This window comes from Apteryx rowi, unplaced genomic scaffold (assembly GCF_003343035.1).
Source record: "Apteryx rowi isolate R43461 unplaced genomic scaffold, aptRow1 scaffold_119, whole genome shotgun sequence".
Classification (NCBI taxonomy): Eukaryota; Metazoa; Chordata; class Aves; order Apterygiformes; family Apterygidae; genus Apteryx; species Apteryx rowi.
Genome location: NW_020447408.1, coordinates 821,434 through 849,333, shown reverse-complemented (window position 1 = coordinate 849,333; position 27,900 = coordinate 821,434). Strand labels below are relative to the sequence as shown.

Below are 27,900 nucleotides of genomic sequence, written 5' to 3'. Positions count from 1 at the left end.
AGAGCCGCTCGGCCCGGCCGGGCCGGGCTGGGCTGGGCTGGGCCGGGCTGGGCCCCCCTCGGCCGCGGGGCTCCCTGCGGGCCTGCACCTGGCGCCTAGCAACGGCCTGGACTCTGGCGCCTAGCAACGCCCTGCCCCCGGGCTGGGGACGAGGCTGCGGACGGTGGCYGCCGGGTGCCACGCTCCTTCCGCGCAGCCGGGTACGGTGGCCGGGAGGGGCCGAGCGGCGGCGTTTCCTGGTGGCGCCGTGGCCGCCGCTGGGCCGGAGGGTGAGCGTGGGCCGGGCTGGGCCGAGCTGGAGGGCGCCGCCGGGCCGGGGCAGCGGGGAGCCAGCGGGGCCGCGCACCGGGCGTGGGTACCGCGGCGGCGGTGGGCTGCGGCGTGCGCCGGCGCCCGGCTGGCACAGGCCTCCTGCCGGGGCCCGGGGAGCGCGGCGGGCCGGGAGCGCAGCCGGGGATCCCGGCTCGGGGCGGCCTCGGCCACCGGCTCTCCGCGGGGCGCCTCAGCGCTGTCTCTCGGCGGCTGCTCAGGGCCCTGCCGCAGAGGCGAGGCGGGGGAGGAGCGCGGGTGCCGCCATGGATTTCTCCAAGTTCCTGGCCGACGACTTCGAGGTGAAGAGCTGGGTGAACGGGGCCTTCAGGGCAGTGCAGCAGGATGCGCCGGGAAAAGTGGACGCCCATGCCGCTACCCTGGTGATGAAGCTGCAGCTCTTCATCCAAGAGGTCAACAACGCTGTGGAAGGTGATGCCTCTGTCTGTCGCTGTGTTTTAACGTAGCGCATGTCAGCTAAGCAGGGTGGCAGATTTCGTGGTTGATTGCGGCTGTAGTGCTAGTTACAGCCAGGCATCTTGGAGCTGTCAGCTCTGTAAATGCTAAACGCGTCAGTCTGGACCTGCTGTGTCTTTTGTTATTTCTGTCAAGCTTTTCTCTCTCTCTGTAGCAATAATTGGGTATTCGTATTCTTAATGTTATCTATATGTTATTACAGATACGTTTTAAATGCTGAAAAATGATTGCTTCTGCTATGCTGAAAAATCATTTTAAATAACTTTTTTTTTTTAAACTGTCATAGTTCTTGATAAGTTTGTTCATTCATGCAAGGGTTGTTGGTCCCTTTTCACTGTATTGCTTTGTGTTTCTATAGAAACAAGTCATCAGGCTCTCCAGAACATGCCTAGAGTCCTCCGGGAAGTGGAAGCCTTGAAACAGGAGGCAACATTCCTGAAGGAGCAAATGATCCTTGTTAAAGAAGATATCAAGAAATTTGAAGAAGACACAGCTCAGTCAATGCAGGTAGATTCTTGCCTCACTGAGCATTTATCTGCAACTTGTGAAACTCTTCTATGTGAAGAGGTATCAGTGAACCCCACCCCATTTAGGTTAGACTTTTCAGTGAGTGGTTCAGTTACTGCAATGGGAGATCTTGGGTAGCCTGGTATTGTTTCTGGTACAGGGCTTGTTAAGGGTAGTTGGTGTTTGCTTACCAGTATCAATTAAAAAAAAAACTTTGTGTTTTCTAGGTCCTACCGGAATCACAATCCCAGGTTCTAAATTTTCGGGCCGCTGTGCTATTGATAGTACTTGGGTCGGTTGGCCTGATTTTCGACCAGTGCTACCTAGTTTTTTAGATCATGCAACTCTTCTCGTAACTCCGAGAAAGGATTGCTAGGCTTAGATTCTTGTTTGTTGTCTTGTGAGCTGGGTGGGGCGGATGGCAGAGTCGCCCTTTTTGCTCGTTCCAATTTGCTCACTATCTGTTCTATGTCTTCTGTTTTCTGATTATGTAGCATGGATCGTGGGACACCAAATGCCAGGGCATGTCGCCACAATCTATTTCGTTTCTCCCTGTCTTCCTGTTTAGTTCCCATTTCCTTATTGTGCCGCCTGGGGGGGGAATGTCCTCTCCTTGGGGCATACGAGGCAGTAGCCTGTCTAATGCGCTTTTCCCGTGGTTTGGTCTCCATCCCCATCTCTTGTGCTGTTCGATGCGCTTCTAACAAGTTATCCGCCCATGTCGGTATTGGCATGGGGGGGGCATTGAGGTTATTATGATTGTGTGCCTCTGCAGCTACATGCGATCTTGTATTGCTTGTAGCTTCAGCTTTAACACTGTAGGCAATCCCCSTATTAAAGGTGTTAGGCTGTTTGGGCTTACCGGGGCTTGCAAGGGGACGTCATAGGCTCCCCTTTCATATATCTGCTGTACGCAAGCTGCCTTTTGTATGGCTTCTGTAAGCTCACTGTGGGTATTTATACCTATTCTCAAAGGTTCTCCTCTGTTCCTCAGGTCTTGTCCCCCTGCCCAATAGGCTACTCGGGAGGTGAGGGAGCGATTCCCAACTCTACCBGTCAGGAAAACTCCTGGTCCCCAATATCCTGATCCCTCCTCTTCACTTAGTATTATGTGATCACCTCCCATTAAGGATACCTGCCACAAATACTCAGTTTCTGTTTCTGTAGATTGCCTGCAGTATTTCTCTTGCAGTTTTCCCATCTCGTCTCCCAAGTATGGGGTAGTTCTAATTGTGGTTCTAGCGTTACCCCCATGGGGTCCTGTCACGGTTTCGGTTTTTACAATTGGCCGCACATCCAGAGGTGAGGGTTCTGGAGGGTACAAATCACCATCGTCCTCTGAACTACTGCTGTTTCCCCATATATTTCCGTCCCAATCGTCCGGGTCCTCCACCAACATTTTTCTAATCTGAGCTGCTGTGGGGGGCTTCCTTGCTGTCGAAAGGACGAGTTCTAATTCGTTTTGTAATTTCTGATTTCGCTCTTTCTCTAATTTCAATTCTCTTTCAAGATCTGCACACTCCTGCACCTTTTCTTGTAACTGTTCCTTAGTTTTTTGATGGGTACGATTGGCTTGTTGGACCGCTAGTAAACAGGCCCCTAAGATGGCACATATACCACCTTTTCCTTTCTCATCTCTTTGGTTACCTCTGATTTCTTCTGTCTTACACACGACAGAGGCTTCATTTTCCCAATTATCATTTGCCCAGTCAATCCCAGGGCTTGAGGGTCTGCTTCCATGTCTCCTCAATAACTCATGCAGCGACATAGTTCAAAATGTTTCTATCCGGTTACCCCAGCTTATGTATCCACTAAGTCTGTATCCTGTCCTATCCTTATCCTGTCCTGCCGACTACGCCAAAACTGTTGCACTGTCATGCTATGAAGGTTCGATAGCAAYGACTGAGACAGTAATATAATAATAATAATAAATGTTTATTTTCTCACACAAGTTCTTGGATTAATAACATCCATTAAAATAATGCGATTACTAATTTAGAAAGGATAACACAAAACCATCAGTTACTAATTTAGAAAGGATAACCCGAAACCGTCGATTACTGCGCTATTAATTGGAAGGACTGCTTATCCCTACCTGAAAGCTTTCTTGTTCACTCTCTTAGTGAGAGGGCTCTCAACCTCGAGGAGTTACCTTAACCCAGCGTCCCAGGAAAAGGGGAGGGGGGGGATACTCACAGTCCAGCCGGAGAGGATGGTCAGGTCACGTTCCCGTCCCTGCTCAAACTCTCCTAGCTCCCAAGTCTCTTTTTATACGGCTGGGGCTCTGGGCAAACAMYGCTTTTGCTGACTTTTAGCAAGTTTCACAATCACAGGACTGTTGGTTTGTCTGCTTGGGAGGACCCTGCTAGCGAGGCAAGACCACAGGACCTCCGTGTTGTTTCTTCCCTCCCTGGGGGTCCGTGCAGATTCCAGGTGGCAAACTTCTTCAGTCTTGTTAATGCTTCCATTCCGCAGCCTTGCRCRTGTCAATCCTTGCGCATATCGGTTGGTAGACTTCTTTAGTCCTGTTAACTCCTCTGTTCAACAGCTTTGCGCACACCAGTTCTTGTGCATATCAGTTCTTTTGCATGTCATTTGGCAAATTTCAGTCCTGTTAACTCCTCACTCGCCCATCAGAAACTCTGAGGTTTCTGGACTTGTTCATATTGAACAATCTTGTAAACTCAAGATGTATGAAAATGCTCTCTTAAGCACTGATAGCAGTAAAGGTGGGCAGGGCATGGATTGGCTCCATCTGCATTTCCTTACCAACAGCTGATTATGTTTAATTCATGGTTGCTATTACATAATTTTTAACACTGATTATCCAAATTTTTGTGTGTTCTTGTCAGTATAGGGGTGCGTAGCACTTTTCAGGCAAAATCAGTACTGATTATACAAATCCAGAATTTAAAATAACTTTGTTATTTGACTTTGGAAGTTGATTTAACATCTGTAGTTCTTTCAGCCAACTTCTTCCTTCTTGTAACAGGCCTGACTTTTTCACACATTTTGTAAAATCCAAACCTAGAAATAACTCCTTTAATAGAAGTATCCAGACAGTCGTCTTTTGTTTCAATGGGCAACAATTCTTTCTCTTGTTCTCAGGTCCTTGTAGAGATTGATCGGGTGAAATCTAGAATGCAGTTGGCTGCTGAGTCGCTCCAGGAAGCAGACAAATGGAGCACATTGAGTGCAGACATTGAAGAGACTCTTAAAACACAGGTAGACCATATTGTTCTTTTTGATCTTTGGGCCTTTGCCTTTCTAAAGAAAATGTATTTAAAGTAGGTTCTTCAAGTGACTTTGAAACATGCTCCTGCTTGTAAAATGTCATTGTGGAGCATAGGTATTAATGCTTTCTAACATTATGTTAAGCAACCTTGTTGATTTTTTTTTGGTGGCAGGATGTATCTGTGATTTCTGCCAAACTCACAAGCATGCAGAGCAGTCTGGCCATGCTTGTGGATACACCGGATTACTCTGAGAAGTGTGTGCATCTTGAGGCTCTGAAGAACCGACTGGAGGCCATGGCCAGCCCTCAGATTGTTGCTGCTTTTAATGCTCAGTCTGTAGGTCAGTAAGACTTGGTGTTATTTACTGTCAGTGCAAAGTTTATCCGTTTTGAAAGGTAAAATGTTGTTTGGGTGGGGAGTGTATGTCCTGAAGGCTCCTGGGGTGGGATTATGTGCTCTTTCTGGTGGAGCTAGATGCCATGAAATGTTATGTGCTCTGCAGCTGCCTGCAGTCCAGTTTATCTTTGATTTCCTATCTGCTATACCTGTTGCCACTAAGGGAAACAAGGAAAGCATGAACTGACTTTGTAGGCTGCATAGTTTATGTAGATATTTGAAACAGACTTGCTGAGGCAGGACTTTCCTGCTCTTATAGTTCAGCTTTGCTGTGGACACTCTCCAAATGGGAAATGCTACTCAAATAGGGAGAAGGCCTCTGTTTGCRCATTGTCACAGTGCTGCTGGGCATATCTGTTAGTTTGGTGTTGTAGTCAGGGTGGAAATTTGTTTAGAAATGCTCTGACTCCATACTGTCCTGTAAAAGTTGCTTTATAAACTCTCCTTTCTTTAGAACATCATTTGACATTTTTGGTCTGCTCTGTGTGCTCTTCCCTCCCTCTCCTACTGTCATAGTACTTCTGGAAAATGCTTATTGTATTTGTTGCTTCTCATCTGTGTGCACCTAGAGATCCCATTAAGGATCCAGTGCTATTGTGCTATTGCTGTGCAACATTCCCTGGAGTTCACGTCTAAGTAAAGGCAAGTTATAGCAGCAGGTGACTGCAGACAGCCGGAGACAGAGGAGGAGTGCTTTTCACGAATCCTTAATCCTTTGCACGGATCTTTCTCTTCTCTCTCCCACTCCTCTTCTGGCTTTTCTTCTTTGCACAAGCCCCTTTTTCCTTAGGCTGTGCTCATCAACTTTCACAGTTGGTCAYATGCCTTCCTTCTGCTGTTGCAGTGCATTGCCTTTTACAGACAGATTCAAGACAAAGGATGATGTTTTGGAAAGTTTTCTCTACTTAGGATTAAAGTAATAGGATATTCATATGTTCTGTGACTTCTCCAGCAAAGAAACTATATTGGTGGAGAAAGCTGCTGGCGGCAGGTATGCTGATACATGGTCCTTTTCCTGGGCAGACTCTTCAGAATAATTCTCTTTGAGCATTGTTTGCGTTTGCTTTTTAAAATCTGTTCTGAGCACATGGAGACATGTGGTTTTTCTTCTCTCATTTTTCTGGGTTTTGTGAAGTCATATTTTTTCCTTATGTCCCAGTTCCTACAAACGCAATACAAGTCAGTAAATATATCCCCAGAGCATTTGTATTCTGTGACTTCCAGAGTTGTGGAGAATCCAAGTTACTTATGATGTTCAAGTTTCATAGTCTCCCTCTGGGTCCTGTTTGAAAAACAAATAAGGTGTATTACTAATTTCTCCGAACCCAGATATATTTTGTGGATAGAATTATAGTCATTGCCCAGGCAGCTAGGTTAGGTATCAGTTTGTGAGAAATGGTGAAAACAAAAATGAGGACTTCATGAGGTATGTGTTCTGGTTTTGCAGATCGTGCTCGTTTCTGGAAAATAATGATTTCCTTCTAGGAAATGTCCTGCTTTTGTTTGTCTTGCATGGGAAACATTTACCGGTAAAAAGTTAAATTCATTCATCGTAAGTCTGATACCTATTCTCGTTTGAGTATTGGTTTTAGGCAGCTCTGCTCTTGAGAAGACAAGCAAACAAAAGATGACAGTTCTGTCTGTCTGTATGGACCATGGTGCATATTGCCTTAATAGAAAGAATTCTTTTGCTCAGTTTGGGGTATGTTCTGTCTCACCCTCAGCTTTGGGCCTGACCTTTTAACTGTCTGTTATTTATTTTATTTAGATCAGGCAAAAATGTTTGTTAAAGTCTTCACTGAAATTGATCGGATGCCCCAGCTTCTTGCTTATTATTATAAGTGTCACAAGGTAATTATTTTTTCTCTCGATAATATTTTAATGTGGAGAAATGAAAAATTGAATTCTTGCTTGACTTAGACTGTAGGGGGTGCTGCTACCTCAGGTATTCTACCTTTCGTATTCAAAAGAGGATGGAAACTGTTCTTTTCCATATTTCATTCCCTGTCTTCCCTTTCTGGCTCTTCACAGCTTTGATTACTCCCCATGTTTTGAGAATAATTTTCCATTGAGGGCTTTGTGTTCCTTCTTAAATAGTCATAGGATATGTGCGTTCTGCTTGGTTTCTCCCTGTGCGTTATAGTTGTTCTTGTTCCACTTTTCTTGGATGTGGCTATGTCAGTAATAACTTTATTGCTGCAACTTGCCAGCTGCTGACTTCTGTAAACTCTTTTCAGGTAAGATTAAAGGTTGGAATTCCAGACAGTTCAGTAGTCATAACCTGATCCTCAAAAGTTCTCTCATGACTGTGACTTTTGAGGATTAAGTTCAAGGCTAGGGCTTGCCAAGTATTTCAACTATTATGTGGGGATATCAATTACAATCTCATTTTATGAGTAAAATACCAATGTTAATTAAATCTTTGGATCAACTAAGAAGCCCCTAGCTTGATGCTGAAAGTCATTTCCTTCTGAGGTGCCAAATTATAGCAAAGAGTTACGTTGAAATCTGGATAGGGGAGTAAGGATGGGCATTGTGTTTCAGCGAAAGTGATTTGCATGAGAAGTTCCTGGTTCAAAATAACAAAACTGAGATCTGTGACCTGTTAGTTCTGCTCTCTGAATGGTTCTTATTACCCCTGCAGGTGCAGCTGGTGGCAGCGTGGCAGGATCTTTGTCAAAGTGACTTAAGCTTAAATCGTCAGTTGACTGAACTATATGACACGCTCCTTGGGACCTGGCACTCACAGCTTCAGTGGACAACACAGGTGCAGTCACTACTTAATTTTGGTGCGGTGTTCAGGAGAGAACAAGACTGAATTTCTGTAAAGCTCAGAATAATTCACCAGTGTTCAGTTATACCCTGTCCCCGGTGCCTGTCCCCTGTCAATAAAGGACAGGGCTTGCAACCTCCGTTCAGGTTCTGGTCTAACTCTTGCAGACAAGATTTAATTTCTGGTGCTCTACCTACAGCAAGGGTGCTGTGCTACTGCCATTAAAGCTGCTCTATCACTTTCATCTGTATCTTAAATTAAATCTAATTTGTTGGTGTTGCAAATATGTTCTGTTGCAAAACATTTGAAATGCATGAATTGTTTTATCACTTGTCCTGGAGGAAGCCCTCAAGATCATGATAGACTGATTCATGTCGCCCTCTGTGAGGTGTCTGAGGGGTTCTGCTGACACCCTTGGAATTTGTGTGCTTTTTTTTTTTTTTTTTTGGCAAGAGTAATGTAGGATCCAAAAAAGTTATTGTCCTTCTTTAGTGAAATGAAGAAATTGATTAATTTTGTCGAGCCTGTAAGAGCCTTCATCCATGAAGGGTAAGAGAGATTCTTATCTTCATGTTAAGAAGCCTGGTGCAAGTGCTAGGCCCATCCTGCAAAGGAGCTCAATGTTTCCTTGAAATAATGTATTTTTTTCTGCTTAATGATTAGATGTGAATTACAGGTCAGATGTCAGCTAACATTTAGCGAATGCTCTTTGAACTGGGGATTGTGAGAGAGAAATGCCATGTGGGACAAAGCTCATGTCACTCAATCTGCTGTGCTGCTTCTGCTTTCTGAAGAATTGTTTGATGTTTTCTTTTCCATGCTATCCGGTATCCATGGTCTTCTTGCTGCAGGAGACTAGTGGTGGTCTCAGCTTTTACAGTGATAAGAGAGAGCAGAACTGAGAGAACAGCTGACCAAAGAGCTGCAGTAAAGGGCCATAAAACGTTGCGCTAGGAGATTTGAGGGTGATGCATGTAAATAAAAGTTCCCAGCTGATTACAGTCCTTCTAGCCTACTTTCCTGTGCTGACTGCTGCCTATCTGACCAGTGATTTGGCTCGTGATACAGTACTATTTCTTCGTAGTCTACCCATAGATGCATCTTTTTTTTTTCCAACATGCCTGTTTAAACTGAGCGCTCTGTTTTCAAATGCCCTTTTCTGCCAGATGGTTGTTTCAGTGACTGTAGTGCCTACATTCCGTTGGATTTAGTTTATGACGTATTTTCTAGTTTCTCGGCTGCTGTATTCAAAGTGTAGTTTCAATGGTGAAATAGCTATTGTCCTAGGCTTTCGTAATCAGGCTCTCCTGCGTACTAGGTCAGTGAGGTTCTTGCAGTCTTAGGAGACCTTCTTTTTTGTTTTGCTACCCTTTGTGAAGTTTTTCAGATTTGTTTTGTTCCCTTTTGGCTGGGATTACACATCACCTGAAGAATCTGCCTGTGTACAGAATGTGGTGTTCTTGATCTGTGTATCCCTGTCTCTCCTCAGTAGAGAGAGAATTTGTTTATCCTTTGACAATTCAAAGAATTATCAGCTAAACCCTGTTTTGGGGGATGCTTTAATGTTTCTTGCATTTCTGCAAGGTTTTCAAAGTTCTTGGATAGTTTCTAGTAATGAGGGCCAAATAGCATTAGCTGCTTCTGTGTCCACTGTTGCCAGTGGTCCAGTTTTCTGTGCTGGGCATGAAGAAGTTGTTATGGGGCTGCTGCAGCTTTTTCCCCTGACTCTTTACTCCCAGCTTACGGCAGCCTGCCTCTCTGCTGACAGCATTCGCAAACCCGTCTGTTCTCCCTCTTCCGTCCCGCCTGTTTCAGGAGCCCAGACCTCTGTGTCAGGTGCGTAAGGGAGACTCCAGTGGACATGGCTGCCCCTGGGAAGTGGTGCTGCTTGTGTGAAGGTTGCTTCTGCCAGCGGGGCAGCAGCACGTGTTCAGGAGGGGTGAAGAAGGTATCAGTCTCTCAACTGACAGAACTTGCTCAGTTTGGAGTAGGACAGTTTGTCAGTGTCTTTGCTGAGACAGTGACATGCAGGTTGTCTGTTATGAGGATCTGTTTGCAAGCTATCTGCCGCTTGTAGCATTCCTTTGAGGTAGCAAGTGCTTTTGCTAATAGCTTTTCTTTTACTATAGGTTTTCAAGAACCCCCACGAAATTGTGACTGTGCTGTTGATTCAAACTCTGTCAGCCTTGGTGCCTTCCATCCCTGTCTGCCTCAGCACTGCCATGGAGAGAGTAGGCCAAGAAACCAAACTGAATAAGCTGCTGGAGCTCTATGATGCCACCATCCACTTCGCAAAAGGGCTGGAAATAGCAATGCTGCCAAACCTGAGTAGGATTCTTGCATTGAATTTTCTCATACTGTTCTGTTTTGTCAACGCCTTTGTAAAGTTCTATTGTGCTATTTTTTTTGGTTTTACATGCAAGGTGTGTTTATTTCTTTTATAGTATTTGCCAGTTATGGTAAATTCCAGTTATGTAGCATTTGTGCCTTTCTGTGTGCGTATATGTATATATCTTTCACTAAATATATTGACACAATACTGAATGAGTTTACTGAAGCAGAGCTGTTCTAGCCTGCTTGCTACCTTGGGTAAATAATATTTAGCACTTTTCCTTTTACAAGCATTAGAATATCTTCTATCTAACAGATGAGGAAATGTCTCTAGGGAAGCTATCTGTTAAACCTATTGTGAAAGATCACAAAGAATAAAAGTTCAGGAGTTCCCTGGAATTAAAGCCACACCTTTCTAAACAAGAGAAAGCCTGCTTGGAAGCTACTTCCACTAGATTTATAAATTTTACCTGCAGTTTTTCCTGTTGATCTTGGATTATGTTTTAATCAAAAGAAAATGCAGGGCCAAACATTATTTCTCATCTGTGCAGTATATTCCCTCACAGTATATTAGATGCTTGATTCAAAAACTAGCCTACGCTTTCCTTGCCCTACAATGTTTGTCATCTCATTTTGGTCACGGCTTGATGAATGATTCCCGCAAACCACAAAGTAGTGAGGTGCTGTGTTTACGTAGTTTTATGCCTAATGTGAACTGTTGGCTATTTCTAGTGTTTTACTAATTTGATTATGCCCCTTCAAAGACAAGGTATAGGAAAATCCTAAATTAAAGCTAATGGAGCATTTCTAATGCTATGTTTCCTGTGTTTGGTTCTCCGTAACATTGTCTTGAGCTGTTTAAACTCAGATTCTTACTTGATTATGTAAATTATGATTGCTGGGCAATTTCAGGGAGTGTGACTGTCATTCTGTTTGTCTTTTTTGTTTTCTTTGTGATTGACTGTGCACTCTTGGCAGTCATTTTCTGTCCTTGACTTGGCTTAATTTGTGGTTGGTAATAGAAATGATTAAAAAGAACTTGGAAAAATAATGTCAAATTCTAGAAAATGATGGAGTAGGAAAACAGGCACTGGCTTGTTAATTGGGTTAAAAAAAAAAAGAAAAAGAAAGGTTACTTTCTGTATTTATGTCTCTTGTGCTGCGAGGTGAGATGTTTGGGAACAGAAGTATCTCAAGAATGGAAGAGCCAGGTGACTCAGAAGCACAGGGTCAAACTAGTTCTTATGTGTTTATGTGGGGGAGGGTTCAGTTATGAATCATAGGATAATTCAGGCTGGAAGGGACCTCAGAAGACCATCTAGCCCAACCTTCTGCTCAAAGCAGGGTCTGCTGTGAGGTCAGACCAGGTTACGCAGGGTTTTGTCCAGTCTGATCTTGAAAACCTCTGAGGATGGACATTGCACAGTCTCAGGACAGCCTGTTCCTGTTCCATTGCTTGACTGTCCTCATGGTCTAAGAGTTTTTCCCTATATCCAGGATTTGAGGTAGTTCTGGTTTGGTGCTAGTTTGAATTTGGCAAAACTTCATGGTAACACCTGATGTCCACATCTGGTTTGACAAATAATGGTTCAGATATATCTTTAGTTTGGGTTTGCTGCAGCTCCCAGCTCAACAAAATGGCAGTGAGATGCTAAGTTCATGGTTTGTGTTTAGCTCTGGTTGATGAACACTGTGAATGAGTAGTCCTAAGTGAAATGAGTTGGTGTCAGTTATTTTAAGTGTGGACCAGGCTCTTTGCTAAATGAGGCTTGCCCCTGTTTTAGCTTGTGCCAGTTACATGTTCGCTTCTCAGATGGTTTCCATATTTTCCCTCTAATGTAGGTTGGAATGTTTGATAGATTTTTGTCAACCAGGCTGTTTTAGAGCAGTTTGTGATAATTTTCCTGAGGCACTTGTTGTGGTAGACCATCTTGGTTTTAAGAAGCAAGTAGAGATAATAGCCTTGTTTAAAATAAATAAATAAATAAATAAATGTGTACTTGAGACTTAAAGCTGTTGGGCAGCATTTCAAGGTTATGCAGGTAGCATGCTCTAACTGAAGAAGTCTTGCATGTTGTTTAAAACAAGATTTTTAGTAGTACATTCATTTATTTTTAAACTAACCATCTGATTCTTTGTAGAGGAGCAGAACCTGGTAAAAGTAATGGAACTGGTAGAAGCAGTGTATGGTCCATATAAGCCCTACCAACTTGAGTATGGAGAGCTGGAAGAAGAAAATCTCCTCATTCAGATGAGTGCAGTGCCCTTGGTAATGTAGCAATCTCTGTTGTCTATGTAGTGGGAGGCAGTGGCAGGGGAAGTCTGAAGCTACTGCTAACTGCAAGGGTCTTTGTCACAGTTATTGCTCTCTTTTCTCTTTTAATTGTTTGATAGTATTTCCTGTTTACAGTATTTCTTGATACAGTTGTTTTAACTAAATTTTGCTTCAGAAATAGTTAATTTCAGCAGTGCTGTCAGCTCGCAGGTAACCCCTTTCTTCTGCTCCTTCATCCAGTAACTAGCACTGTGTGTATCTGCTGGAAAAAGACTTTACCAAAATATTACTATCAGCCAAGAGACTGCCTCAAGTTCCCGAGAATTTATTAAGAACAAGGTGGGAGGAAAGTCCTTTGTGTGGAAGATTCTGCTGTTGGAATAAGACTGTTTTTACTTGAAGGCCTGGTAAATATAGGATTAGGCAGTCTGACTTATTCTGACTTATTTACGATCACTGCGCAGGAGAATGGAAACAACCAGAACTGTTCTCTTAAATGCTTCACGAGATGGCACAATACCGAGAGGAAGATGTGTTACACAGTGTGTCTTTATTTTTTTTATTTTATTTTTTTTCCATAAGAGTCTGGACACTCACTGAAAGAAGAGTTGGGCTCAACCCTTCTTCTTGTTGTTTAGGAGCATTGGGAAGTAATTGACTGCGTCCAGGAACTAAACCATTCGGTGAACAAACTCTTCATTCTGGCTTCTGGAGCCATTGACAACTGCATTAAACTCACTGATGGACTGGGAGTGTGCGGGCTTCTTAAGGCCCTGAGAGCTCTGTTCACAAAGTAAGGTGCTTTTAGTCACGTTGCTGCTTTTATCCTAAGGGGGTAGCAAGCATTCAGTTTGTAGTCAAGGACTTTGTAGTTTATGAAACATGGCCGAGTGCCGAAAGTGCCTATAACCAGTATGTATGAATCATCGGATATCCCCTTCTATGCTTAATGCTGTCAGGGACTATTTCTTAGTGGAAAAAAGGAAGTTTTTTATGGCTAAAGGGAAGACTTCTCTCAGCTGCTTTCTATTTCAGTTGGGCTGATTTTCCATTCATAAAAAATACTTTTGGAGGGAAAAATGTTTCCAAGACCCTAATACAACAAAGGTGACCTAGGCTGCTGAAAGTAGAACTTAGTGGGGAAATTTATACTTACTGGGACAAGTGATCTCAATATTCAGAATCTGCCTGTAGTGCAAGATGCCCGAGTGAGTGAGGTTCACGGCAAGTTCTTGTCTTTAAAAATATAATTCACAACCCACTTAGATAGTATTCCAGTACTGATTACCTTCATTTTCTTTTCTGATATCAAAAGAGCTGCTCACAAGGTATAAACCAAGCTGTTACCTAGCTGCCCTGTGGGGATAAGGGAAGAGGAAGGCACACTRCTCTAATCTCAACTTCTTTATAGATAATTACATAGCAGGGCTCATGCCTCCAGTTTATGGGCATTATGTTTAAAAAAAAAAATATTGCGGGGGACAAAATGTTCCTTTCTATACATGTTCTCATCTGGGGAGTAGCTGAGAAAATAAACTCACAAGAGGTTGTGGTTCTATGTTCCTGGCGTAAGGGCCAACTGATGTTGGAGTAGCAGTAGCCTTATAAACTTTGTCTGGTCTCTCCTAGGAGACGTGATTAGTGTAGTGATAACAAAAATGTTTTATTCGTACCTCATCATAGGAGAGAAAGGTTCCTAGTTACCCATATGCAACAAATTGAAGTAGCTACACTGCATCTGTTACTTCCAGGGTAGGCTTGAGTGGGTTGTGGCTGGTCAGTTCCTCACGTGCATTTACTTGTACTGGAAAAACTAGTTCTCTTCTGAACTATTCTTCTTTTATGTTTCTGGTTCTTATTTGCCCCTTGTTGAGAGCTGAATGAGGAGGTCACAGGAAATGTAGTTAAGCTGCTCTCCAACCTATAGTTTTACTCCAGTGCCTGTCTTTACTCCATTTCTCCATGTAGGTATACATCTGACTTTACAAATGCATTGCAGTCTATACGAAAGAAATGTAAACTGGATGATATCCCATCAGATTCACTTTTCCAGGAGGACTGGACTGCTTTCCAAAACTCTATCCGGTAACGGGCATTTTTGCCTGGTTCAGAACTGATTTTTATATGAAAGTCGGAAAGGAATTACCTACGGTCAGTTTACATGAATTCTCATAACAGAATGCAGGGCTCTGCCCACTTTAGCTCCAGTGCTGCTGGCAGTGTTGGTTATAGTGACTGGATTTCAGGTTGCTGTGAGTACAGTAAGTGCTTTGAGGCCCACCCTTGTTTGGAGCAAGACTGCATGTCACATCACTTGAAGTATCAGCAGCTCTTAGAGTTCTTCCCAGTGACACTGAGCTGGCCTTAGCCATGGTGGCAATAGGTAGCATGTGGATGAGGCTGTTGGGCAAAAAATCAGCAGCAGGATGTAATGAAATGGATGCAGAGTTAATACCCAATTAAAAATTAAATACCAAATTAAAAAATATGTCCCCTGTGGGGACGTTGTTGTTGTATTTTTTTTTTTTTTAATTTCCTGAAACTTGTCTGAAATGGGTAGTCTGAGGGGCATGACATTATCTGCCTCAGATTTTACAACATACACTTTTGTTCTTTCCCAGAATAATTACTACTTGCGGTGAGCTGCTTCGTCAGTGTGGAGACTTTGAGCAGCAGCTAGCCAACAGGTAAGCATTGCTGAACTTGCTACATGGGCTGTCAGCACTGGTATCAAGTCAAAAGAAAACAAACCCCAAGGTGCTGTTAGTGTGTAGACCACTGAGGGAGCACAGAGCCGCTGTGCTTTAATAATTGCAAGGAAAGAGTAGAATGATTTAGAGTGCACAGCCTCTCAATCTAGTTCGTGCTCTGCCAAGACTTTAGTGTAACAACAGCCAATATAACATGAMAAAAAAGTCAAAGCAACAATATGAAATATTACAGGATTATTAAGCAAAGTTACAATTGGGAAGCATGGAGCGTGTTTTTTGTCCGCTTTTTTTGTTTGTTTGTTTTTTTGCCTGGAGGCACAATTGTTTAGGGATAGTCTGTGATTTTTTTCTATTTTTTTTTCCACCTCTCTGTCTTTTGAAACATCAAAGATGGGTCGCAGACTGGTTTACTTAGTCCAGGCTCCAGTGCTCTGACCTAGTGATAAGAACCCTTTTTCTTGGACACCTGGCTGGTGTGCCTTATTCACCTGCTGGGCATCAAGTGGACTGCCAGATTGGGGTCAGGAAGGAATTTTCCACCAGATCAAATTGGCAAGATTCTGACTTGCCTTGTGACATGGGGCATGAATCATACGCTGACATGAATCTAGGTGTGCCTCAACTGATCGATTCCCTGTAACTTGAGAAGCCTCAAGCAGGGGCAGCATGTAGATTTCTTGTTGCTTGTAAGCAGTGCACTTTTCAGCCTCTTGCACATCAGAATGCTTTATTTTGACTTGAGTGCCTGTGGTTGGTATAAGACAGTGGCCTGCAGGACACAGGAGGATGGGTTTGTTCCATATTTTCTAAACTTTCTGAGAGGCAGTCGTCCCTTTTTCAGCTCAGTATTTGGGCAGTTTTCAGCTGCAGGACAGGAGAAGTGAGAGTTGGCTGTAATTAGTGCCTGCCACCAGTGAATACTCTCTCCCTTGGAGGAACTCATAGGTAGCATTGATATTTAAAGGCTGTTAGCAGTTCTTGAATAGTTAAAACTTGCAGCTGTTTTTCAGTTGCCTCTCACTTCCCTGCCCTGCAAGAATTAACCTTGTGTTGAATTTTATTTTTTCCCCCCCTTACTAACTCCTTGCATCCCATTTGAAAGCTTTGGTCACCTTGTGGAAGGCAGGAATTTTCCCTAGTAAAGCTTCCACTGTTGGGAACTCTGCTGCAGATCTGAGGAACACCTCACTGGCAAAGTTTCCATATAGGAAGAATTATTCTTCTGCCACAAGCAGCCTGCAAAGCAGTCAGGACTACCCTAGGTACAGTTYTACAGATGCATTGAACTGCTTCAGGTCATTGTTGTCTTTGAAAGGAGAGGTCTTTTCCTTCCCCCTACTTACCTTGTGTGTTTTTGATCCTTCCTTGCATTGATTCCAACGATTTTCTGTAGCCACAAGGTGAGCTGGATCAATTTGCTGATCTGACCAAAAAATAACCTTCTTGTGCAAAGAGGAATGCTTTTCAATTAGATCGACATACCAACAGTCTGAATCTGTCTACACACACACTGGTGGCAGTGCAAAGGATAGAGGAAGTTGAGGGGCACTAGCATGGCTTCTGGTCTTAAGCTGCTCACAGAACCACATTCTGAGCTACCCAATGATCAGATCACACAAAAGATTTGTTCCCCATATCTACTGTTTCTGAGACCCCAAAGCCAATGGTAGCTAGTCTATAGGAGCTTAATTTGCAGTGCACAAGGGAGTGCCCTGACGCTTACCCTTATACTCTTCCCTTCTGCTCCTGAAGCTTTGCAAATCTGGCTTTAAAACTTTCCTACCAATATCTAGAACTGCACAGTCTCTTTGCAGTGTTTTGTGCTAGCAAGTTTTTGCTGTAAATTGATGTAAGTGGCTGCTCGTAAGGGTTTTCCTCTGTCTATGAAGGGCTTACTGGGCCTTGTGGTTCCATGTGGCTCTCCAGGAAACTGTAGAGCAATCTGTGACACTGTCTTCTGGCAGTAGGAGGAAGGGTGTGCAACTGAATGACCTGTCTCCTTACAGGGTAGGGTAGAGCAGTAATCACAGGCCATATCAAGGAGTGACTGAGTCAGAGAGGCCCCAATAGCTCCAATCACTTCTTTCTTTCTCTCACTTAAGTTGGGATGCTGCTGTAAGTCTTCCTGGAAGCAGCATGAGGGCAACAATGCTGTTTTCAGAGAATGCTGTTGGTGACTTTGTCTACTTGCTTTCAGGATTTTATCAACTGCTGGGAAGTATCTCTCGGACTCCTACAGCCCTTGTAGTTTTTCTGGCTTTCAGGATACCAGTTCTGCAGAAAAGAAGAGCTCTGTCAAGAACCCCTGGCAGGAATACAACTATCTTTTGAAGGAGAATCCATCTGAGTATGCCAGCCTTATGGAAACACTTTACACTCTAAAGGTAGCTTTGCTGTCAGGAGAACCTGCCTCTATAGCAGGATGCTGTTTGGCCCACATTTGGTAGATGGGGATTGGATTCCACCTACAGCTGGATTACATTTCATCTTGAGCTGCAGTCTTTTGATGGGCTGTCCTCTGAATCTTCCACAGAGACACCAATCTGCTGAAAGAATGAAATGTCAAAAGCCAGGAAGTCTGGGCTCATTTCATCTCTCCCCAGAACCTGGCTGTGTTCTTTGAACATGCCCATATCAGCTCAAGTGAGACATTCTATAACAGAAAGATATATGGAAGATTTTATTGAAGCCATCTCAAATTCCAGGCCCCATATACTGGCTTCTCAAGACTTTCTTTACCACTTATATTCTGCTGCCATATCCATCCTGAAATATAATTCTACAAGATCATTCATGCATGTATCTGTGAACAGGGTCAAATGGCTAGTTAACTAATCTTCTTGTGGATCTAATTTATGTATGTTTGCCTTCATCAGTCACTTTAATAGTAAAGTCAAGGTTATGAGTTCTGTCTCATTTTCTCAAAGTGTTTTTTAGTTTCTTGAGCACTTAATTTACATGCAACTTGCACAGCTCTGCTTTCAGTATTATGTGATTGACTTTATACCTTTGCTAAATAGTAAAGTTCTATTATATGTCTTTCTTCTTAAGTAGAACTCTTAATTCCATGCAGGGAATCACTTAGTTGTGCCCTTTGAGTGAAAGGTCATATTTGTATTTCTTCTCCTATGGCAAATGAAAATACATTATCTGACTTTTCTTTTAAAGTTTACCTGACAGAGTATAATCAGTTTTCTGTGCTTTTGCCCACTCTTCCCTTCTGTGCCCAAAGAAGGAATGAAAATCTGTGTGGCTGGATTGTGATTTAATTTTTGATCACTACTAGGGAGGTTGTAAAACAGGTGTAGTGCAGTGTGGGACTCTGTCTTCCCGAGAGGCATTCTGGTTGAGTGCATATTGTAAAGGCAGTTTTGCCATCTTCTCAGCCAGTTTCTTTGTATCTAGCATGTACTGGGGCCTGGCATGGCAAGAATGTGATGATGATTCTTTTTCCACATTTCAGGGAGCCGTGCGCAGTTGGTGTCTTGAATACCTAGTGGGAGTAGGGCTTTCTAAAGGAAGCACGTTGTGCCTTTGCAGAGAAGGGCTCTCTTGTGTTAGGATGGCCTAGTAAGGACCTCTTTAGGAATATTAACATAGCTTTTCTGTGGTCAGTTTAATCTCATCTGTATGTAAACATTTTTATGTGTGTTTTAGGAAAAAGGTACAAGTAACCACAACCTATTGTCTTCATCTCGATCTGCCCTAAGCCGCCTCAACCAGCTAGCACACCACTTGGCTTTTGATTCTGTTTTTCTTCGCATCAAACAACAGCTCTTATTCATTTCTAAGATGGAGGTGAGTAATAGTTACACTGATCTGATCTGAACGATGATAAGGTTTACCCATGGCATACCTTAGGGCAGAGTACAGCTCAACGCTGCTCACCTTTCTCCTTTCCAGAACATCAAAATATTTCCCTCTGGTATCACCTTTCTTCCATGAACTGTGCTCAGTGGAAAAGTTTACCTCCCTCCCTCTACAGCAGTCACAGCAGATGACTGTGTTTGCAAGCTCTGGTGTTTGTCTGATACTGTTTTTTCCAACCTGTGTGTGCATGTATTTTCCATAAGGAGCGGTGTGGACAGGGGAAGCAAATCCCTTACTGTCTGTGTTCGGTTTTCTTAGAAGTCTGTTGGTAGTCACGGTTTTTGTCGCTAGGTCACCCTTTCCCAGAATATCCACAGACTTCATGCTCCAGAACTTCATAGACTGGTTTGCGTTTTTTGCCTTACAGGGATGGAGCTCCAGTGGCATTGGCGAGACCTTGACAGATGACCTGCCAAACTTTAGCCTGACTCCTCTGGAATATATCAGCAACGTAAGAGCATGCAAGGATAGTCTCTAGAAGCCCAGTGCTGCAGGAATCTTCTCTGTGCTTGGCCAAGTTTTTGTAAAAATCATAGCACTTGTTGAATTTGTTATTTGATGGTGAGAGATGCTGTCAGTGGCCCAGTCCTGATCAGTTTGATTGTGCCATTCTTTGTAGCTTTTAAGAAATCACTGCTGAGTTCTGGAATAGCAAAGGAACTTTGGGAGCACGAGGAAAGTATCCTCTCTTTTGAACTGCACTGTTTGCAGTATTAATTCTTGTAACAGGATGGAAAATGCCAACTTCTGTTTGTGGTGGTGAATACTGAGCATATCTTAATAATGCAGCTCATGTAGCAGAGAAGTCCCTGTTAGATATGTTGGAGTGATTTAATCATACTGTGAATTTAAAAATGGCTTGAGCTCTTCCCCTTCTAAAACCCATGTGACTCACTGTTTTTTCCTTCTGATGGAATAACAATAAAGTTTCTTTCTGGTAATGGGATGACTTGAGTGAAAAAGGAGAGTGAGCTGTACTACCTTCTGACTAGGTCCTCTTCAATTCTGTGGGGGTGAAGAGCATTAAAATTGCTCTCCTGTTCTCTTGGTTGCTGTTTCACTGCCTAATTTGCAGTTCAGATAGTAATATTAGCTGTTATTGCTCTCTCAATGCAAAGAATAATTTGGCAAAAAAGTTTTTAATGTTCCTGTCATTCTGTGCATCAGACAGGGAACAGTTTTTTCAAGGATAGGCTGCAACCAAAAGCCTTTAGGATTTTAGTTTCCTCTAGTGTATGGCCTAAAAACTGTTATACTTTGATTTTCAAGCCTTTCTAAAGAAATGGATAGTCAGCCAGTTGTGGGATAAATTTATCACAAGTAGTTCTGAATTCAGGTATCTGAGAGACTTTTATGAGCTTTAGAAAGATCATGGGCAGTATGTCAGGTAAAACTTCAGGAGAAGACTGCCATTGAGTTTCTAAGTAAGCTTTCTAATTAATACAGTTCACCAAGAGACCTGTGCAGTTGGTGAGAGACTGGATGTGCTCACCTACAACTTTAACTGAAAGCTAAAACTGAGATATGTATGGTTGTTATTAGCTCTGTGAGGAATCAAAGAGCATTTTTACATGTCCAAGACAAAGAGGAATTTCTGAAGATTTCAGATACAAAACATCTGTTTTCTGATATCTTTTCAGATCTACCTCTTTATCTTCCTGCTGAGTGATAGGTGGGCCAAGACTGAGCCAAGACTTTGTCTTAGATACTCTTGAAATAAAGCTATTGCATTGGGCAAACCCCTTCCAAAAAACTAAAGTACAGTTCAGAAACAAATTGAAGTGGCGTATATGATGTGTAGAAGAGAGCACAAGTGATGTGAGCTCAGAAAAAGCTATGAATGACTATGCTCCTTAATGTGGAGGCAGAGTATTCTGAACTGTATCTGCACCTAGGAATTCTGTAGCAGCAGGTAATCAGTATATAAACAAAGCAGTGTGTGTTATCTGCTTGAAGTTACGTAGCTCAGGCATGTGAATTTGTGAGCACAGTTGCTATTTGGGAGTGATACGTTTCTGAAATTCATTATCTTGTCACTTGAATCTGTTTCCTTTTCTGTGGTTTTGTTTGGATCAGTCTCTTAGATTCTTTCTAGAAAACAAATTGCCAGGAACACTCCAGAGGTCAAAAATTTACTTAGAGTTAAGATACACGTTTTTGTACAAAAAATATTTTTTCAGGAGGTGAGAGAAGCAGTCAATGAAACAATCATAGTAACAAAGTGTAATGATCAGCAAGAGACACAGTTTGTTTCTGAGCTACTGTAGGTTAGTGAGCTGCTGTCAAGCTTAGCTTTCTGCCTTCAAGTTTGTATTATTGCAATTGACTTTTTCTTCATTTGTTCAGTGACTCAGCTCTTTTGTGCTTTTATTCTAGATTGGGCAATATATTATGTCGCTCCCTCTCCACCTTGAGCCATTTGTCACTCAGGAGGATTCTGCTTTGGAACTGGCATTGCATGCTGGAAAACTGCCTTTCCCCCCAGAGCAAGGTAGCGTGAAACCAGGGAAGTGAAATGTCTGGGGGAAAGGTTTCACATTTGGGCATTATGAGGGTGTGATGGGTTATAGTAAGGAAGCTGTTTGAGATCCATTTCCTACTGTTTATTCATGCTGTTTCTTCCAAGAGTCTTCTGCTGATGGCCATGAGGACCCTCTAGATAATGAATAAAAATTTTTCAGTTTCATTCAAACCAGAAGCTTTAGTTCAGCCTATTAAAGAAGATTAGTGATTATTAACACTGTGGTTTGGGGTGCCAGACCTGAAGCATTACTGCTTCATAGCTGGAGCAGTGTTTAGTTTATTAGGTGTTGTCTCAGAATCAGCATGAGTATCTGATATGCTGTTTTCTTGTCCCTTGAGGATGGTGTGCCACAATTACCGTTGTATTTGGGGTGCTCACTTACAGCACAGTTCTCTGGTAGCTTTAGCTGCAGCATGGGCTGCTATGTTCTTTGACCTGCCTTTGCACCAGTACTGCAGTAGTGCGGTGAACTGGTTCAGGGAATTGATCAGGCCAAAAATGAGGGTCTTGTGGGGTGAGTTCAGTAGAATTGGTTTTCACGCAGATAAATGCCTAGAACCAGCGGCCATTGTCTTAGGAGTCGTATCTGCAAGGAGATAGTGAGACTCTGTTGGTCCCACCCTACCATACCATAATTTTTGCTGCTCTGTAACCGTGGCCTGAATTCTAGTCCTAACCCTTTCATTATTGGGCTGTTTGATACAATGTTCTGATGCCCTGTCAAATCCTTTTTTCTGCTCCTTCTCCTATGGTCAGGCTTCCTGTAATGCTAGAGCACTGGGTATGTGATAGGCTGAAGCAGACCTGGATGGTCCTGACTGCTAAAGGCAAATGAAGTTTTTGCTAAAAGATTTTAATTGCTGGAGATGATAATGGTTTTATGGCACTTAAGGCAAGAAGGAGCCATAAAGTCATCAGCTTTGACCTGTATATGTCAGGTCAGTACATTTTATTCCAGTATCTCTTATGAAGTTCAAAATTAGCATTTAAGCAGTTTGTTGTGTTTCATTTAGCCCTCAGGAGACCAACTTTTGCCCTGCCGGTATGGAGAGCAGGAGGCACTGGGGTACCAAAGCTCTTACATTGCAGGAATTGTGCATGGGTGGTTTACCTAAGTGTTTCCCTCCCAGAAGGTAATGCATACTTGGTCCCTACCGTTATGGACTGGGAGAATATTCTTTCCAGAGTCCTTATCTGACTCCAGCTCTAGTTACTGCTTTGATCTTGAGCATGTGAGCAAGACATACTTACATGAAACCTCAAAAAGAAAAGTTTGTCTTGCCTCAAATCATCTCCAGCTGCTACTAGTGATGCTTCAGAAGCAAGAGAAAACTCACCCAAAATGCTTGAATATATTTTTGCCAGTTATGTAAGAGGGGGAATTCTGTTCTTCCCCCTGCAGACAGTGAGCTCAAGCTCTACAGTTAGATATACGATTGTAGTCATCGTTGGTGAGCGTTTTGAGGGAGAACAGGACTGCCTGCACTGCCCTTTCCTGTACAAGTGAAGGGAGTGAACAGAAAGTACCTGGGGTCAGTTTCCAAGCTCTGAAGAAAACATTTTGGCCGTCTAGCCTGATCCTTCTGTACACAGACTTGTCTATCTTCTGGAAAATGCACTGAAAATATTTGAAAAATTACTGGTTGTCCATGGTTTAGGTTCATATAAAACCAAGTCTTTTCTAAATCTTGAAGACAAAAGAAAATAAATGGAGCTCTTTGAGCCTCACATTGAGACTTGTTTTTGCAGTCCCTGGTCCCTTTTGTGGCTTGTCTTCTGTTTCCAGCATTTCCACGTTTCTTGAAATGGGGATATCAGTATGTGATATCATTTTCTTTCTGTGATTTTACTAATACTGTGTAGAGAGATGAGATTGCTTGTCTAATTTGGTTTGATGGTCATACTTTATACATCATTAGATTACACTGGCCTTTTTGCTACAGCCCTGTGCTGAGAACCTGTGTCAAAGTGAAAATCCCAGTGACGCTGAAGTCTTTCCAGATTCACTGCTTTTTGGGACAAGAATCCCCTGGCTTCTTGGTGTCCAGCTGTATTGGCTTGTATTTGGCAGCATTAAAATGTACTTGGTTTGTGTTTAGTTGTACTGAGAGGTGGCAGGGAGGGAGTTCTGTCCACTCATCATCATCTTTGTTTGAAAGACTTCTAAAGTTAGCTTTTGCTTCTTCTGCCTCTTATCAGCCTGCCCACTGGAGTGCAGGTCACTGAGCAGCTTGGACTGTCTAGTAGCTTGCTGAAGACAAGAGACTTGCTCCAGCTTTGCACTCCTGCAGCACTCCCTTGTGCTGGTTCTGGCACTTGCTAAACCCTTGGCAGGGCCATTTCCTTTCATTAACTGCACAGGAAAATATTAACTTTTTTTTTCTTTTTCTGAGCTAATTTTCTGTCAATAAAGTGTCAATTAAGTGATTTAAATCGACTTTCCAAGAGTTCTACTTTGCAACAGAGTTGGCAGGAGTACACAGCCAGGAATGGGCAAAGAGGAAGCTCATGGCATGTTTGGAAATGGTGACTTGTTAGATTGGCCAACCCTCTTGTTTAATGTCCCCATCTATTTAAGACAAAAACCCCACATCAATGGTTGTACAACAACCCCCCCCACCCTTGCTTGCAGTCTTCCATGGTCTTGTTGAGAATTGCAGCCCCTCCATTTCTTGCTGGGAAAAGAGAAGCCCTTAGCTCCTGTCCTCAGAAATCAATTATTCACTCTCAAGAAGGGTAATAATGCTGTTTACCTGTAAACATCTTATTCCTTTGCCTCTTTTGCCTGAAAATCCAGGAAGAACTATTGTTATTCCCTGTGTGGCATGCCAGCTTGTGTCCATCTATCACAAAGGCTAGGAGCCCAAGGTCAGAAACTGGTCTGCAGTCTGTCTTGCTTTAGGACAGGTTTTGCATCTTTGAGAGCTTCTTTTCTTAAGGGTCCGATCGTGTGTTCTAGTCTCCATCATCAGATTCTCAATAAGGACAGAATTCTGAAATACTGTTTCATTTAAATTCCGTTTTCATCCTTTATTATCTCCAGCTGAAAAACCATTAGAGCTTCACTGCTACTACCAGTGCCACTTGCGACTCTAGTGAGTAGATACCCATCACAATGATTAAATGATTAAAACCCATGGACTGAAGGAAGTGCAGTGGGTGCTGCGGGGGGGGCTGCTCTTTAAGAGACAGCTGTGGCTCCGTTGCCTCTTCAAAACTTCATCCCCAGAGCCCATTTCTTTAGACCTGGGGAATTCTTTCTGGATGTTTTTCCTTAATTTCTTGCAGTAAGCTGAGTTTTGGCTCATATTCATTCTTCAGGTGACTGTCCTTGCTTGTTGTGTCATTAATCCTGTTGCAGTTAACAACAGTGGCTACATAACGCTTTCCAGCAGGTTGGCAGCATACCATGGTTTTCTGTGGTTAATCTCTTCTCAGTGTTTGTTTCCTCTGACAATCAGGGCAGCATAGAGCTTGGTATTTATAGTCTTCCTGAAGCTTTCTGAGAATACCCCCTTTGGTTTAGGTTTTAGCATTAATTGTTTTGTCATCTTAAAATATTTAATGTTTAATAATTCATTAATTTTCAAAACATTGATGAACACAGAATGCCTTTAACACTTGAAAAAACTATGAATCATTGTCATTTGAGTAGTTTGTAAACTAGTGCTGGAACAGACTACATCCTAGAGAACACGCTAGGCAGTGCCCGTGATCCCAGCCTGATCACCTGTTATCCCTTTAGAATTTAGTTACCTGTATGAGTGTTAGAGGGAAGTGTTTTGGTTCTTGAGCTATCTTTCAATGTTATATAGTATCAAGGAAGATAAATTACAGCTTTGATCATTCCAAAACCAGCTGACAAACTGTCTGAATTCCAGTACCTTAATGTTTTGTTGAATAAATTGTTAACCATTTATGAATTATGTCTTGTTACAAAACTAGTGAACGCGGGTAAGTGAAACTGCTCACAGCTAATGAGAATTTTCTGTTCAGGAGATGAATTACCTGAGCTGGACAACATGGCTGATTACTGGCTGGGCTCCATCGCCAGAGCTACGATGCAAACCTATTGCGAAGTCATCTTGCAGATACCAGAGCTCACTGTACATTCAACAAAGCAGCTTGCCACAGACATTGGTAAGCTTGGCACACACATTGTCCTGAGAACTGCTGCTGTAATGCATGGGCTCTTCTTTTATTATATTTTCTTTTAAAAAATTGCAATATGGGTTTCTCCTTTAATCATGGGCATGTGTATCTGATACTCTGCATAGCGAAATGGTTCATGGCTGCTCTTTTGCAAAGTGTTCTGTCACATCCCTCTGCTAGGAAAAAGAGGTTTTCTGGTAAGTGCTTCTGCTTCTTCAAAGCTTTGTGTTTCTGACTGTGGAAGTCAAGGTCCTTCTCAATGGAGAGGATTTCCTTACAAGCCAGTCTTAGCAAGTAAGAGATTTGTATATAATCTTTTTTTAAGTGTGGCGTTTTAAGAAGGCAAAGGGTTCTTTCCCTTCTCATCAAAGAGTGCTTGCACTGCCAGTATATGCTCTATATGGGGTATATGGCATGTGCTGAGTCTGTTGGGAAGGGCTCCAGTGGATCATTAAGGAGGCAGCTGGTTCACTCCTTGTGTCCACTTCAGCACTGTTATTTCTTGCTAGGTATAGGACCCTGGTAGCTAATATAGGAAAGATCAGCCAAAGGCCTTCTAAAAATCATTGTAGAGCACTTAACCAGCATCTTTTTTTACAAAAGCTGTAGGGTCAGCTCCTCTGCCATGGTTAGCTAATGGTGCAAGGTGACTAGTGTTACCTTTAACATGGAGAAATTTTCAGCAACAAAGTGGGAGATACTGGGAAATGTTGTTCCTCTTTACCTTCTCCCATGAACAACTGAGGGACGACTGATGGAAGGTGTTGGGGAAGGTGAAGGACGTGGAGGAGATGGGTTTTCTTATCCTAAGCTGATGAAGAAGTCTCCACAGGACCACTACAGCTGTTGTAAATGCAAGCTGGTCCTTTCTCTGCTCTAAATCACGAATGCTGACTTCACCATGGCCAACCTCAAAAATAAGGTTACAGACAATATTTTCTCTTCAGTTCACCTGAAAGTAAGTTTGAATATCAGGGAATTCAGCCTTGAATCTTTTTTTTTTCTGGTGTGGCATAATAACAAAACACTGGATAAGAGGCTGGTTGCTGGACATTCTTCGTTCCATCCTTAATTCCTCAGCTGACTTTGAATCAGTGATCTGGAACTCCCTCCTACCTTGACAACCATTCACCCCGCAAAAGTTCCCATCTTTGTTGCCAGCTCTTAACTGGCCTTTGAAATTGGTTGTGATCCTTTATCTGTGACCTTGGTGACTTACTGCCCTGAGGAGGTGGGTCCTCCCCACAGATACTGAAATATGGCAGAATGTGCCTCAGTCCTCTGAACAAAACAGACAGTTGTTTAAACTAATGTACTGAAAGCCAAAAATATTTGTCAGTCAGTACAATTAAATTCCAAATACATAGCAGTTTTCTGTGTGTCTGAGCTGGCAGTGACAGAGAGGATTCTAGCTGTCCTGAAGGACAAAGAAAAACTTTTATTTGGGTGCTGCTTGCATAGTATCTGTTCCCTGTTTAAATACATGTTTATCCTTTATCTTTTAGATTATCTAATAAATGTGATGGATGCCCTCGGCCTTCAGCCATCAAGAACGCTGCAAAATATTGCAACACTGTTGAAGGCAAAACCAGAGGACTACCGGCAAGCTGCAAAAAGCATGCCCCGCAGAATGGCCAGCAGCATCGCTGCGATGAGAGGACTGGAGTGTTAGCTGTAATGTCCCCACTGCTGGACATCCTCCAAGGGCTGAACTGAGTTTTCTCTTATTCCCTATAAACTTTCCAAGGACAGTGAAGATGTCTCTGGGGATAAGAGGAATTTATTTATGAATAATTTGTAATAAATGTCTGTTTAGGAAAAGCTTGTTCATTTTTTTCTGTCTTTAGAAATGAGGAAAGGTGTCTTACAACCAAATTTACTAAAAACTGTCTGAATGACCTTGAGTAGGTTGAACAGTGCTGGCTTCTAACTAGAATTGGTCTGCTGCTAGCTGGGAGAGTTCATGCTTCATGACGGTGAGATGACTGGCTTTTTCAGAACAGTTTAATCAATTTTGAATCTAAAATTACGGGGTAGGTGCAACATAGATCGACTGATTGGAAGCTCTTCCACCTGGAGGCAATGGCCATTGCTCAAGTCTGTCATTATTCACCATCTCAAGAAGACAGAGTCTCATCAATTAGTAGAAAACGCATGATCAAACCCAACTCTGAGAATAAAACCTGTTTTGTAGGTTGTTTCTTGTGAGATTAATGTATTCTACTGCTTAAGGCTATGATGAGTCTAATATATTTAATGAAACAATGTTGTTTTCTTATGAAATTTATTAAAGATTGTTATTTAGATCTTTGTAGAAAGCCTTGTCTAGCTTAAGAATG

The 27,900-nt window shown here is 42.6% G+C and overlaps 1 protein-coding gene across 4 annotated transcripts; it reads left to right on the top strand.

Moving 5' to 3' along the window:
- Positions 1 to 47: 47 nt before the first annotated feature.
- Positions 48 to 27,867, top strand: COG7 (component of oligomeric golgi complex 7). 4 transcript variants are annotated; one of them, XM_026086181.1, is made up of 18 exons: positions 48 to 200; positions 531 to 741; positions 1,145 to 1,293; positions 4,402 to 4,518; positions 4,701 to 4,869; positions 6,694 to 6,776; positions 7,570 to 7,692; positions 9,828 to 10,026; positions 12,171 to 12,298; positions 12,943 to 13,097; positions 14,273 to 14,389; positions 14,926 to 14,991; positions 17,213 to 17,399; positions 18,673 to 18,813; positions 19,253 to 19,336; positions 21,262 to 21,376; positions 25,406 to 25,549; positions 27,067 to 27,867. In XM_026086181.1, exons 2-18 carry the CDS (start codon positions 576 to 578, stop codon positions 27,231 to 27,233), a joined length of 2,310 nt encoding a protein of 769 aa, XP_025941966.1. In that variant the 5' UTR covers positions 48 to 200; positions 531 to 575; the 3' UTR covers positions 27,234 to 27,867. The 4 variants fall into 4 exon arrangements, with proteins under 4 accessions (XP_025941966.1, XP_025941956.1, XP_025941945.1 ...); XM_026086171.1 differs by lacking the exon at positions 48 to 200 and adding an exon at positions 211 to 269; XM_026086160.1 differs by lacking the exon at positions 48 to 200 and having other exon boundaries at positions 445 to 741.
- Positions 27,868 to 27,900: the final 33 nt, after the last annotated feature.

Coding starts and splice junctions, on each gene's coding strand:
- COG7 (XM_026086181.1), top strand. CDS start 576: ATGGATTTCTCCAAGTTCCTGGCCGACGACTTCGAGGTGAAGAGCTGG. Junction 4,870..6,693: donor TTTTAATGCTCAGTCTGTAG/GTCAGTAAGACT, acceptor TATTTTATTTAG/ATCAGGCAAAAATGTTTGTT. Junction 12,299..12,942: donor AGATGAGTGCAGTGCCCTTG/GTAATGTAGCAA, acceptor CTTGTTGTTTAG/GAGCATTGGGAAGTAATTGA.